This window comes from Xenopus laevis, chromosome 3L (genome assembly GCF_017654675.1).
Source record: "Xenopus laevis strain J_2021 chromosome 3L, Xenopus_laevis_v10.1, whole genome shotgun sequence".
Taxonomy (NCBI): domain Eukaryota; kingdom Metazoa; phylum Chordata; class Amphibia; order Anura; family Pipidae; genus Xenopus; species Xenopus laevis.
In genome coordinates this window covers 52,092,900-52,104,852 of record NC_054375.1, presented here as the reverse complement: position 1 = coordinate 52,104,852, position 11,953 = coordinate 52,092,900, and the positions used below count along the sequence as shown (strand labels likewise).

General features: G+C 36.6%; 1 protein-coding gene across 1 annotated transcript; it reads left to right on the top strand.

Annotated features, from left to right (window-relative positions):
* Positions 1-5,703: 5,703 nt before the first annotated feature.
* Positions 5,704-10,471, top strand: LOC108710579 (serine protease inhibitor Kazal-type 1). Its single transcript, XM_018251700.2, has 4 exons — positions 5,704-5,850; positions 7,419-7,441; positions 8,024-8,136; positions 9,190-10,471. Exons 1-4 carry the CDS (start codon positions 5,796-5,798, stop codon positions 9,233-9,235), a joined length of 237 nt encoding a protein of 78 aa, XP_018107189.1. The 5' UTR covers positions 5,704-5,795; the 3' UTR covers positions 9,236-10,471.
* The last annotated feature ends 1,482 nt before the right edge of the window (positions 10,472-11,953 follow it).

Sequence of the window (11,953 nt, the reverse complement as noted above, 5' to 3'; positions counted from 1 at the left end):
TCTGTGTCTATATGAAATCCTTGTTAGAAGTGTGTGCCAATCACCGTCTGCACTTATTTTTCAATGTGTATGAGGTCAAAATACTGATCTTAATTTTGAATTGCCCAGTCCAAGGAAATGGATCTCTTACCTTCTGTATAATAGTTTGGTCATATACAGTACATCCATTTACTGTTCTATTATCTCTAACATACTTCAACATCTTTTTACTTTTCTTTTCAGTCTTTAAGGTAACTATTTCTGTTGTTGCCATGTCTTTATGAAATCTGAGTTCCAGACAAACGGTGGTGTGTACTGCCTTCATGATGGACTGTGCGGTGGCCCTAAATCCCCATATGCCCCACTGTCACTCAAGCACATCAGAGAATCTAACCACACTCTACCCACATCCCAGCCCAGAAGTATCAGCATTGCTTTAATAAGACGAATACTTTGGTTTCTTCTCATTCTTGCAACATATATTTTGCAGAATATCTGTGGCTATGCTGTCATCCAGATTGTTCATTTTACTCAACAGACAGTTAAACAGCAGGAAAAGTATTAGCAACAGGATCAATGTTGCTTAATCTTGTCTTATGTTTGAAAGCAGACATTAGATATAAGACATCTGCTTCAGTTTTGTTACATAACCATAATACAAATACAGGCAGGCCAACAGTTAACCCACCTCCAAAACTGCCAAGTCTCTGCAACTGGACAAAGTAAAGTGCAAACCCTTTACATTGTGCTTGTAAACATTCACTCTCAAAATACTCTATTAAATTACATTTATTAAACAGACTATTTATGGTTCCTCTTCAAATCCTTTCACTGCATCAATAAGGGGCACATTTACTAAGGGTCGAATATCGAGGGTTAATAAACGCTCAAATTCGACCGTCAAAGTAAAATCCTTTGAATTTGAATATCGAACGATTCGAAGGATTTTAATCGATCGAAGGATTTTTCTTCGACCAAAAAACCTTAGAAAACTGATGGGGAAGGTCCCCATAGGCTAACATTGTACCTTGGTAGGTTTAAACTGCCAAAGTATGAAGTCAAAGTTTTTTTTAGAGACAGTACTTCGACTATCAAATGGTTGAATAGTCAAATGATTTTTAGTTTGAATCGAAGTCGAAGTTCTTGGTAGCCTATTCGATGGTCGAAGTACCCATAAAAATACTTCGAAATTCGAAGTTTTTTTACTTCGAATCCTTCACTCGAGCTTACTAAATGTGCCCCTAAGTGTTTCTTAAAGGGGAACTATTGCGAAAATTAAAATTTAATAGAAGCTTCAGCATACTGAAATAAGAATCTATTAAAAATGATGTACCATTACTCAGGACGCACTGAATCCACTATTTTGGATTCGGCCAAACTCCCCAATTCTTTACGAAAGATTAGGCCAAATGCTGAGTCCTAATTTGCATATGCAAATTAGGGGTGGGAAGGGGAAAACTTGTTTTGTGACAAAAAGTTACGCAATATCCCTCCCTGTCCCTAATTTGCATATGCATATGCAAATTAGGATTCGGATTCAGTTCGGCTGACCAGAAGGATTTGTGCAATAGGCAGTTAATTTTTTATTTGTACTGGACAGTTATTTGAGTGAGCTCTAATACATCTGCTAGGAAAGAAAGCCCCTCTATAAGATATATTCTACCTAATTGTCAATGAATATCTGACACCCAACTCCTGAGAGACCAAGTTTTCATCTTCTAGCAGATGAATGGGGCCCACCAACAGGCCTCCCCAACTATTTAGCTAAAAACAGACCAGATACCAATTGGACAGATTTAAAAATTCACAGGCCCCAGTGTATGATCCAATTGTTGGCCCCAGGGCTAAAATCAGATAAATCCTATTTAGCCCTGTGAATGGGTGGCCAAACTGGACCCAGAGCCTCACCAAACAAGTACATCTGGCAGTGTATTAGAAACTACAGAGATAAGATGAGCGTGTTTAATGACTTTAATGCAATGGCACATCAAAAACCCTGGTCTCAAAAAAGTTGAGAAGGTAGTTGGCACTAATAAACAATTGCAGCTACTGCCATAATGGTAATTCAGAGGCCAATCCCAGTTTTAAGCTATGATATGTGTGGAAAGGTCATGCTGATTTGACACCAGAACCCAAAGCAGAAATATGAGGATTTATGGATTATTCCTAGTTTTTCTCTCTGCACTATATCATTATGTCACTATCTGAGAAACAATATGGATATTCACTGTGTGTGTACTCTTTGGTAAACACGGCTTTGTTCCATATTTATTTCTGCGTAATCTTCTGCTAAAGCACTCGAAAAGAAAACATGACTCATAAGACGATAAATGTTATTTAAGGTATTCTTGGCATTAAGCAGAGAACAGGAAGAAGGAGATTAGTTGCAAAATGCGTAACACATCATTTGACCTGTTAGAAGAAGGCAGTTTAAATCAGCCACAGAAATGTTATCTTGATTAAACAACATTTTTTTGTCCTGCGGACAAATAAACAGCATCCATTGAGATGTTGTGTTCTATAACATGCAGAACTTATAACATGTAGAACTTAGAACACTGGTAAGGTATGATCCATATAGAAACATGTCCTTTTGAGAACCCTACGGCTTTCTGGCTCCCTACAAGCAGAAACTTATTTTCACAATTTCATACTAAGTACTAATTAAATGTCTCCCTAAGGGTTGTTCTCTCCAAGTTACTACACCTTGTGTAACAGGATTCACTGACTGGTAGTGGTAGCTTTGAATAACTTAATTATATTTTAGTTCTAGCTTTCCCGTTCTATGTGTTTTTGACTTATAACAGTCACCTTTAGCTTCAGGTACTGCCCAGAATTGTGTCCAGGGTTCCCACCATGGGACCACTTTGAAGCAAACACACACTGCCAATTGTTAATAGAAAAGGCAGTCCCCCACAAAACCATCTACTATTTTAGAACTATTTTTTGGACTTTGTTATTTATTCCACTGATTGTACGTAATTACAGACAACTTTGCGCAAATAAAAGATTTTTACCAACAGGTAACAGATAATATGCAACGTTTCGAGGCTCCCGCTTGTTTCTCTAGCATTGGTGATTACAGTGACATCACAACCTATTTTAAAGCATAGGTAGTACACACCCCCATCACATCATTATGTAAATTAGTTCCCTTATGTTACAAATTATTCCACTTAAAATGGCTACATATTCACAGCTTCAGATGATACAAATTAGTTGAAAGGTTACCCAAAAAGAACAAAATGAGTAGTCAAACATATATAGTCACAAATGACATGTGATAAAAGAAGGGATGTGTGTCATACCAGTTTGCGCCCCAACCGTTTTTAATCCAACATACCATAACCGTAAGGTTTGTATCAAGTAAAGGCATTTAAATCGTACTCTCTATCGAGTCCCCTTGGGGTCATTTAAGCATGTAAACTACATACTCTAAATCGCATGTGTAGTGACCCTGTATGTCAAACTTTTTCCCTGAATATGTATGTGTGAACGTGTCAGTGCGTATAACACTCAAGCACTGGTTGCATCTACCACAATTGCCATTTTTCAGGGGTGCCAAGATTCTCTGTGGGTTAATACGTGTAGTTCCCAAGTCAGCCTTAACCAATCTATCCCTCAAACTGCGAGGACGTTTATAGGAAAGGAGTGGAGGTTCCTGGAACTCTGGGACATCAGGATATGCTTTCCTCAGTAAGGGCCAATGTTTGTGTATAATGCGGTGAACCTTCCATGCACACAGATGATTTGTGTGCACAAAAGGTATACGGGTCTGATGTTTTGATCCCTGTGCCTTGTGGTAGAAACTGGATCTACTGTATTAACCCTTTCCACTTCCTGTGTGAGCATCTCCTTAGGATACCCCCTCTGTGTGAATTTAAATGTCATCTCATCCAACCACATTTTGAGTTTATCCTCCTCCGTAACTATTTGTTTCACTCGTAAAAATTGTGACCTAGGAAGAGAGGAGATGTTAGCCCTCACATGTCGTTTGTGACTATATATGTTTGACTACTCATTTTGTTCTTTATGGGTTTTTGTAACCTTTCAACTAATTTGTATCATCTGAAGCTGTGAATATGTAGCCATTTTAAGTGGAATAATTTGTAACATAAGGGAACTAATTTGCATAATGATGTGATGGGGGTGTGTACTACCTATGCTTTAAAATAGGTTGTGATGTCACTGTAATCACCAATGCTAGAGAAAGAAGCGGGAGCTTCGAAGCGTTGCATATTATCTGTTACCTGTTGGTAAAAATCTTTTATTTGCGCAAAGTTGTCTGGACTTTTTTGTTTGTTATATGATTTTACCGCGACGTGGACTAAGTCACGGACTAAAGCGTGAGCTCCACTTCAGTTTGTACAGATATATATATAGAAAATATTCAAATTAATTCTGTTTGTACACAGAAATAGATATCTATAAACCATCTATGAATTTCATTAATTTTATAAACATTTCTGTTTGACCGGGTAAGCAGAGGGTTATAGTGAGTGGTGCTAAGCACCAGTTTTACCAGTAATGATTGGTTATTCCAAATGGGTATTGGATATCTCTACTGCAACCACAATGCCATAATCACTCGGAGTACCCTTTACAACACCAACCCCTTCACCCATTCAGAGATCCCTCCCATAGCGAGAAATTGGCCACATAAAGGAGATTAATAGCAAAAGCAATATGCAAGAAAGGAGGGTGTAAGCCATATTAACAAATGGCTACCTAGCCACACTGGCAAGTACTAGTGGTAGTATCAGTTGGAATTCAATGTGCCTCAGGCACTTAATTCAAGCGATTAGCTTAAGATTCGAACCTACGGGTCATACCGCCAGTTCCAACCCCTTCACCCTCATAGTACACCAATCATTACTGGTTAAACTGGTGCTTAGCGCCACTCACTATAATGTGAATGCTAGTGATTTTGTTAGAAAGCATTATGAGTCATCTACTACAGTTTGTGTGCATGTTTACATCAACAATAAATGGTGACCCACCCTCATGAATATAGCACTGCTGAACACAGACAGCTCTGTGTTCAAGGGAGAAACCGCAGATCTGGACCAGAGTTCAGAGGCCCGGAGCAGTACATTTAGGATGGAAGGCAAAGAGAAAAAAAATGTTTTGCGCCATAGACATACTGTATAATTCTTCTGCCTACCCCTAGATCCGGCCTTGGCCTTCTGTGTTGTAAATGAGTAGGGATGGGCGAATTTGACCCGCGAAATGTCGCCGACGCCCATTAAAGTCGAATAAATTTTGACGCGCATCGAAAAAAATTTTGACGTGCGTCTTTTTATTTTGACACACGACGCCATGCAAGTCTATGGGCGTAATTTTTTTAGTGAAACAAGGCGAAAAAATTTGCCCATCCCTATAAATGAGCCCTAAGTTATATCTACTGTTAATTAAAGTACTTGTCTCCACATTGCTAATGCTGAGGAACCAGAGATTCTATTTTATGCCATTATTTGCCATGCTACTTACTGTAACTTATGAAATGAGAATAAAAAGAACAAAGAGTTGTCTAGCAGTTGAACTAGCATTGAGAATGTGTGGAAAAAAGCTTGAAGAGATAATAAGATTCTGTCTGAACTTTAACCAACATGAAGTCTGCTTTCAATCAATTAGAAAGTGCTTTAGGAGGTCAATGTACTTTTAAGGAATCAACCCAAGCCAACATAATCATTTCACAATCTCAACTGCGCATTGCAAATGAATTCAAGTATAAATAAGCAAGAGTGGATGTAGCAAAATTAAACTCCTCAAGAACCTCTGCAGGACACATATAAAGAAAATCTGCTACTCTGATCATGAAGACAGTTCTTATTTTCCTGCTTTGTTCATCAGCATTTCTGTGCATAATGGGTAAGAAATGTTTTGAGTGTAAAATAATTCATGGACAGGTTAGATACAAACCAAGTGTATCTTTTTTTTCTCTGTAATGCTAGATAATTCCAAAAAGTGCTGTTGTACATTGCTGAATATGTGTAAGGTTTGGTCTGGATTTTTTAATAAATGCGGTAATAGGCTAAAATGTTTCAGCCTATCCTAGTACAGGGGAGGTTTATTCAATCTAATTATGTTTGCCTCCTGTGCCAGAACAGACTTGTTGATTTGCAAGCTACTACCTACAATGTACTAAGCACTTATTTAAAGTTAGATATCTAGATTTTATCTTGGCTTTTGCTCCTGATATCTCTCTTCTCTAAATATCTGGTACCATCTTACTAATATACTTCAGACCCAACCTGTACTTGACTGCTCTTTGGCTTGTTGTTTGTTATATCTTTAGTTATATATACAGTATATATTTATACAGAGGCTTTGAAGAGGTGGTTCACCTTTAAGGTAACTTTTAGTATGTTATAGAATGGCCAATTCTAAGCAAATTTTCAATTGGTTTTCATTATTTATTTTTATAGTTTTATAATTATTTGCCTTTTTCTTCTGACTCTTTGCAGCTTTCAAATAGGTGTCGCTGAACCCTTCTAAAAAGCAAATGCTCTGTAAGGCTACATATTAATTGTTATTGCTACTTTCTATTACTCATCTTTCTATTCAGGCCTCTCCTATACATATTCCAGTCTCTTATTCAAATCATCATCAGTGCATGGTTGCTAGGGGAATTTGGACCCTAGCTACCAAATTGCTTAAAATGCTAATTGAAGAGCTGCTGAAAAAAAAGCCAAATATCTCAAAAACATTACATAATAATAAATGAAAACCAATTGCAAATTGTCTCAAAATATCACTCTCTACATCATACTAAAAGTAATCTGAAAGGTAAACCACCTCCTTAAGAATGTAAGATAAAAAGTGGAGACAGCTGTTTTATAGAGAAACACAGCAATGAGGAGCAGTAGGAATCAAACAAAGTACAAGAAGAATACAAAAGGGAATGAAGGTGGTGACTGGATTGTATGATGGAAAAGGGCATTATGGCTAAAAGGTGATATGGCATTTATTGCGAATGGGGGAAAGTACAATGATTTCTCAATGAAAGCTGAGCAAAAGGAATCCTGGGAAAGAGACCAGTATACTGTAGCGGCTAAAATGGCAATTTTCATGGAAGATTATATTATCTAAAGCTTACCTAATAGGTTTTAAATTACAGTCAGGGCACTTGCTGATCAGATCCTAACTACAGACCAGTTTCATATTAATTGTGGCCCGTCAGTGTAGTGCAGCTCTTGCAGAGCCAGCAAAGTGGGATCACAAGAAAAGAGTTTCAGGTGAAAAGCCTCTCCTATCATTTGTATGCAAAGTATAAGTAATCCTTGCAAGAAAGCTAGAGGCCTGCCAGCATCTACTACAGAAAATACTCTAATACACTATACATTGGGATCTTGCTGTTCTTAATGTTAAATGATACCAGCAGTTGAATATGAATGCATAACCAAAATACAATCTGTTTGTGTTTTTCTTTTTCCTAGGTTTGCCTGTTTCTTCTGATATGGTTAGTAACTATGGTTAGCATTGTATGATTACCTGCAACATATTGCTATACCACCAAAATATTGCTGTGTTTAAAGAGGGGGAGACCTAAGGCGAGGCTATTACAGGCTGAAATCAAATATAAATAAACTACTGGTTCTTTTCCACCACCAAAAACAGCCCATTTTGAAATAATAATTTAACTGGGCACAAAGGATAAATCCACATTTAGTGGACATGACGTTTGATTCAGTTCCAGATGTATCCTATTTCTAGTGATACTATCCCATCTACCACTGCAACTCTATAATCACCGCAATGACATATTCAAGAATATCTTACGGTGTTATAGAAAAAAGTAACTTAAATGTGGCCAGAAGAGTTTGGAGTTGGGGGAAAAAATAAAATAACAAAAGATGACAATGGAAATAAGCATAGTAAAATAGCTTGAAAGAAGACATGAAAAATGTTTAGAAAAAGGGAATAAAATCACAACAACTAGAGATTATCAGTAATTTGAAGAAGTAACTTTTCTGCCTAATGGTTTAATCTGGAAAAGTTCCAACAATATTTATTATAAAGTATGCTCCTTGTTTCACAACAGGAATATTGCTCTGTCTATGCTGAACACAGAAATTGCAATAAGATCTACAGTCCTGTCTGTGGAACAAACAGAATAACCTACCCCAACAAGTGTATTTTCTGTCTTGAGAGCAGGTAGGTTTGTGCCTACTTTATGCTCTAAAATGTTTTCGTCTTCCCTTCAAACATTTATTCAGCTGCATCTGCAAACATTTCTATTTTATGTATACCACCTTCTGTTGTACAGCATTGCACAACATGTTACTGTGCTTGTTAATGATAACTGTTGGGCAATATGGAACTGGTTAGAAGAAGGAATCTATATGTCCATAGAATAATGCTGCCAATTAACCTAAAGAATTAGTGCAATTGTGTGTGTCAAAACTGTACAACCAACTGAACAAACAGACTTCAAGTTACAAAAATATTTTAAAGCAGATTTATTAAGGTTCAAATTGGAAATTCAAATTTGAATTTTCAACTTGGATTTTTGGTCAAAACAAATTCGAGTTGGGAATAATCTAAACTCAAATTAATGTCTTCCTGACATTCAAGTTTTTTACAGAGAAAAAACTCAATCCGAGTTTAGTCAAATTTGATTCAAATTCGATAAGAGTTTTCGGGTCGGTAATATTTGTTCAAGTTTTAGATATTCTAGTTTTTTCTTAAATAAGATACTATTCGAATTTCAAGGTCATTCAAGTTCATTCGAATTACAAAAAACTTTAACATCCGACCTTTGATAAATCTGCCCCTCAGTGATGTGGGCCAGAGAAAAGAATAAACATAGCTGGATGTAACTTGGTAATGATGAGTAAATTGGTCCCATTTCCCTTGGAGGAAAATTCCCTACGTTTTGGGTAAAAAATAAGAAATGGGAAAAAATGATTGAAGTCAATGGGTGTGGAGATTTTTTAGCGGCAAATCTATGCCTGGTGAAATGCCTTTTTATAGAAAGGGAGATTCATCTCTAAGTCTCCCAACCTTGTGCCTTGTTGAAATATGTAAAAAAAAATTCTTAGGGATCAGTAGCCACAAGGTATGATGTATCTGTGTGTAGCCTGACACAAGCAAATATAATGATGTGTATGAGAATAGTCTAGCTGAAAGGTATAAGAACTAGACAAACATAGAGTTTTATTTTTCCCTATACAATTTAATCAAATTAAACTCTCTCTTTTCTTACAGGATGAAAAACTATAGAATCAGACTTGACCACGAAGGCAGGTGTTAGTGAAAGACCCACTGTCTATTTGTGTTAACTATGCACATACTTTTTACTTCAGCACATATATCCACAGTTCATTTAAGAAAAGGATTTCAAGATCAATTGTAATTTTTGTATATTTCACATGTACTGTATTTGCTGTATTCTACATAAATGTATTTCTGAGGAGGGAAAAACGAATATCAAACAGAAGATAAGGACCCAAATAATTGAAACAATTCAAACTGGGAGGCCCATTTATCAACATTTGAATTTTAGTGGTTTTATGACTTCAATTAAACTCTCTTTCCCTATAATCACAAATGTCTTGTAATTTAGTAAAAAACACGAATACAAAAAGTACGAAGGAAAAAAAAACACTGAACAATGCGCTAAAAAAAAGAAAACCTCTAAAAATTCCAGTTTTTCAATTACCAGTGAAAAAGATTTGAAAACCTCTATAAAAAAAGGTCCAATGATCAGCGAAGCTCCCATTGACTACTATAGGACATCAACTGCTTTTACTTGCCAGTTTTGTATTAGAGTTGTCTGTGGTATTTTTAAAACTTATAAATCTTGTTGGTTTTTTTTTTTTAATTAAGGCCCCTTAGTTGAGGTGATGGGTTTCAAAGTAAAAAAATACAATGCATATTTAAAACCAAAATCTTCAATTATTTTTTATCAGTAATTGTTATTTATTTTTTGGGTCCTGATCTTCTGTTTGATGTTGGCATATGGATGAGTCCTATGACCCTGTTTTATTATTTATGAGGGCTATTGTTGGGTTAAAGAGATACTGACACCAGAAATTAAACCATTTTTACATCTACCATAGTATTGTCATTGTTTGCTACATATAAGTTTGCCATAAAGTATTTTCCTCCCTATACTCGTCTATGAGGGGGCTGCCATATTTGTACAGTAGGAGTCCGTTAGCATTAAAAACTCTGACAGGCTGAGATGGAACAGTCAGGTTGGCAAAACAGTCAGGTTTAGGAACAGCAACTAAAAATTATTTAAAAAAACATACAGGTACCTCTCAGCAAAAAACGATCAACATGACCTATAGGTAACTTTTAATGTACATTCATATTTTAAAAAGTAGTTTTTTAGCATCAGTATCACTTTAACTATTTATTAGCGACTTTAGTAGTTGTCTTATACCTTGTCATATTTTACCCACATATCTAAGGGAAGTTGGGTTATATGTGGAAAGACTTGCATGACTTATAACGAATAAACTTTTGCCAATAACATTAAAAAGTGTTGTGATTTATTTGTTCTATATGTATACATTATTGTGGGGCCATTAATTAATGAGATTTCCAAAAGAATCATAGACATAGATGTTACTTTATATGAATTTGGACATTTGAGAAATACAACACCCCCGGGACACGATATGTTGTTTTATACATGAACGTGGACAAATAGACAATTTAGCACAGAAAAGTATTATACTAGTAAATGTATTTATAGGGATATTTTATTTGAGAAATAAGAAGACATTTTCTAGAGCACCAATTGGTGCAATATGGCACCTGTTAATGATTAGAGCACTTCTGCCCAGTGTCTGACTGCACTTTTCACCAAATGCAGTGTAAAGTGTAGAGTGCAGTGTAGGCAGGCATACTTCAACCCTGTCCTTATAGCTGAGGGCTTTCTCTAATTTGCGCATCTGGGTGACAAACAAGTTATGTGAAGGCAAACCTACCTCCACCCACCATTTTTTTCTGAACATGGGTATTGCTGTGTTCATGGGTCAAAGGCAACTTTCTGTTTGGAGAGTAGAGACCTGCAGCAGTACTTCTACTACAGAGCAGAATGCAAAGTGCAGAAAACCTGGCATGCTCCATCTGCCATGATGTCATATTAAATCACATAGCCAAGCTCAGCAACATCACTTTAATGGAGCAGGCTTATTAGTGGGCCAAACAATTTACCATGGAAAGTGTGAATTAGATAGGCTATACAATAATTATCAGATGTTTGGGGCAATTTACATACTAGAGAGTGCAAATTGGTAGAAAACAGACAAAAGTATAATTTTATTCTCTGCAAGGTATGCAACTGCAACTGGAGTACGGTATCTAGAACATTTGTTCTACCATCAACCAATTAGATATGTTAAATGTGTTGTCAAACAGCTGACCAGTAAACCCTACCTGCTGATTGGATGGTATATGTTACTAGACAAGAAACAAACTTTAGACATTTCTTACACAACCCTGTTGGACTTCTTCAGTTCAACCACTACAGTATACAAATATTTACATGCACAGTATGTGGAATGGCTTCTTAAAGGAGAAGGAAAGTCTTCTTGCACTTGGGGGTGCCAAATGTAAGGCACCCCCAAGTGATTGCAGTTTTCTGCTGATAGGAGCGCCGGACCAGGGTTTCAGTCAATACAATCACTTGGGGGTGCCTTACATTTGGCACCCCCAAGTGCAAGATGACTTTCCTTCTCTTTTAATAACTGATGTGGCCTTCTTTTTCCTCCTGTTAACCACTCTACTCATGTGGATTACTCTGCATGCAAAATGGTAGAGCCCCAAAAGTGATTTCAATTGCTTAAGTAAAACTTTATTTGACTAAATTTTCAACAATCTCCAAACTGGATATACCTTGCTTGTCAAATTCACCAAGCAGCTTAGATGATGCTGGATCAGACTGCTGTGTTACTTTTGTGGATAGGGAAGTAGGTCAATGACTGTGCTGCCCTCAGGGATCATGGCTGATTTTGAG

Excerpts from the sequence above, each read along its gene's own strand:
- LOC108710579 (XM_018251700.2), top strand. The coding sequence starts at position 5,796 with ATGAAGACAGTTCTTATTTTCCTGCTTTGTTCATCAGCATTTCTGTGC. Across the intron at positions 5,851-7,418 it reads AGCATTTCTGTGCATAATGG|GTTTGCCTGTTTCTTCTGAT; the intron begins GTAAGAAATGTT and ends TCTTTTTCCTAG. Across the intron at positions 8,137-9,189 it reads ATTTTCTGTCTTGAGAGCAG|GATGAAAAACTATAGAATCA; the intron begins GTAGGTTTGTGC and ends CTTTTCTTACAG.